The 1,297-nt window shown below is 30.8% G+C and overlaps 1 protein-coding gene across 1 annotated transcript in view; it reads left to right on the forward strand.

The window, feature by feature from the left end:
• The window catches only part of Nle (notchless), a 12,147-nt gene that overhangs the window by 2,009 nt on the left and 8,841 nt on the right, over positions 1-1,297 (forward strand). The window contains exons 3-4 of the mRNA XM_067053523.1: positions 488-624; positions 1,110-1,286. Coding sequence (XP_066909624.1) covers positions 488-624; positions 1,110-1,286 — 314 coding nt within the window. The remainder of the gene's footprint in view (positions 1-487; positions 625-1,109; positions 1,287-1,297) is intronic.

Here is a 1,297-nt window from a genome sequence, read left to right on the forward strand (position 1 = left end):
CAAAAGCTGTATTTCCATTATGATTGAAAGGTTTTAATTATAAATAGATGCAGAATGCAGACATTTTGCGAGCAGTTCAAAAGATGGTGATATCAGGATATGGGATGCTCCGGTTGGAAAATGCTTGAGAGTTCTAACTAGCCATTCAAAAAGTGTTACTTCTTTGATTTGGGGTGGATCTTCTCTTCTTTATTCCGGTTCTCAAGACCGTACAATCAAAGTCTGGAGGCCAAATGATGTAAGATTTATTACTTCATGATATACATATATATGTATGATCTTATATTTATTAACTTTATTTTTAAATATTCATAACTTTTAGATTTTAATGGAATACAATTGTGCATATTCCTTCCGTTTCTTTGTTACTTTTTCAAAGACCTATAACATAACAGATGAATTTGATAAATCTTGTAAGGCCATGAATTATTGTTGTTAATGTTGCTTCAAATATTATTCAAAATTTTAACTGTTCTAATATTTTTAGTTCCATGCCAGGTCATGCTGAGGCTGTAATTTCTGTCAAATTTAGCCCTAACAGTAAGCATTTAGCGAGTGGCTCAGGTGATACCACTGTGAGATTCTGGGATCTCACTACACAAACACCTCTATTCTGTTGTAAAGGTAGGTTTTTGTAGATACAATGTTTTATTTATTTTTTTAATTTTCATTGTACTAGTTCGTTACAAAAGTCTTTGTTATTGAAATTTACATATTAAAATTGTTCTTCATAATATTAGTTCAATTACTATACAATTCTTTTCCAAGTTGAGAAAAGTCACATTCTCTGTTTAAGAATTATCTTAATCGTAGTGTAAGTCAAATTTAAAAGCACTAATGCACTAAGACTTTCGTAATAAACTGGTATTAGATCACCCATATTTTAAAGATTAATTTATACAGCTATCAAGCAATATCATATATATTTTTTCTGAATCTCAAATTCTTATGGAAAAGAAATTTTGTTAAATAATTTAATTTATTGATGGCAGAGTGTAGCACCTCAGTTTCATTCATTTAATATTTTCTATCATTACTTTTTCTATTGTTACTGTAGTGTTGTACTCTGAAAATGTCCTTATATTAATAATTATATTTGAACTACTTAGGCCATAACAACTGGGTTCTTTGTATTGCATGGTCGCCCGACTCTACAAAATTCGTCTCTGGTTGTAAGGATGGCAACATAATTTTATGGGATCCTACCACTGGCAAACAAAAAGGGCCTACGATGAAAGGTCACAAACAGTGGATAACGTCATTGGTTTGGGAACCGTACCATCTAAGTAATATTTTT

This window comes from Halyomorpha halys, unplaced genomic scaffold, assembly GCF_000696795.3.
Source record: "Halyomorpha halys isolate HHAL.00 unplaced genomic scaffold, Hhal_1.1 Scaffold504.1, whole genome shotgun sequence".
NCBI classification, from domain to species: domain Eukaryota; kingdom Metazoa; phylum Arthropoda; class Insecta; order Hemiptera; family Pentatomidae; genus Halyomorpha; species Halyomorpha halys.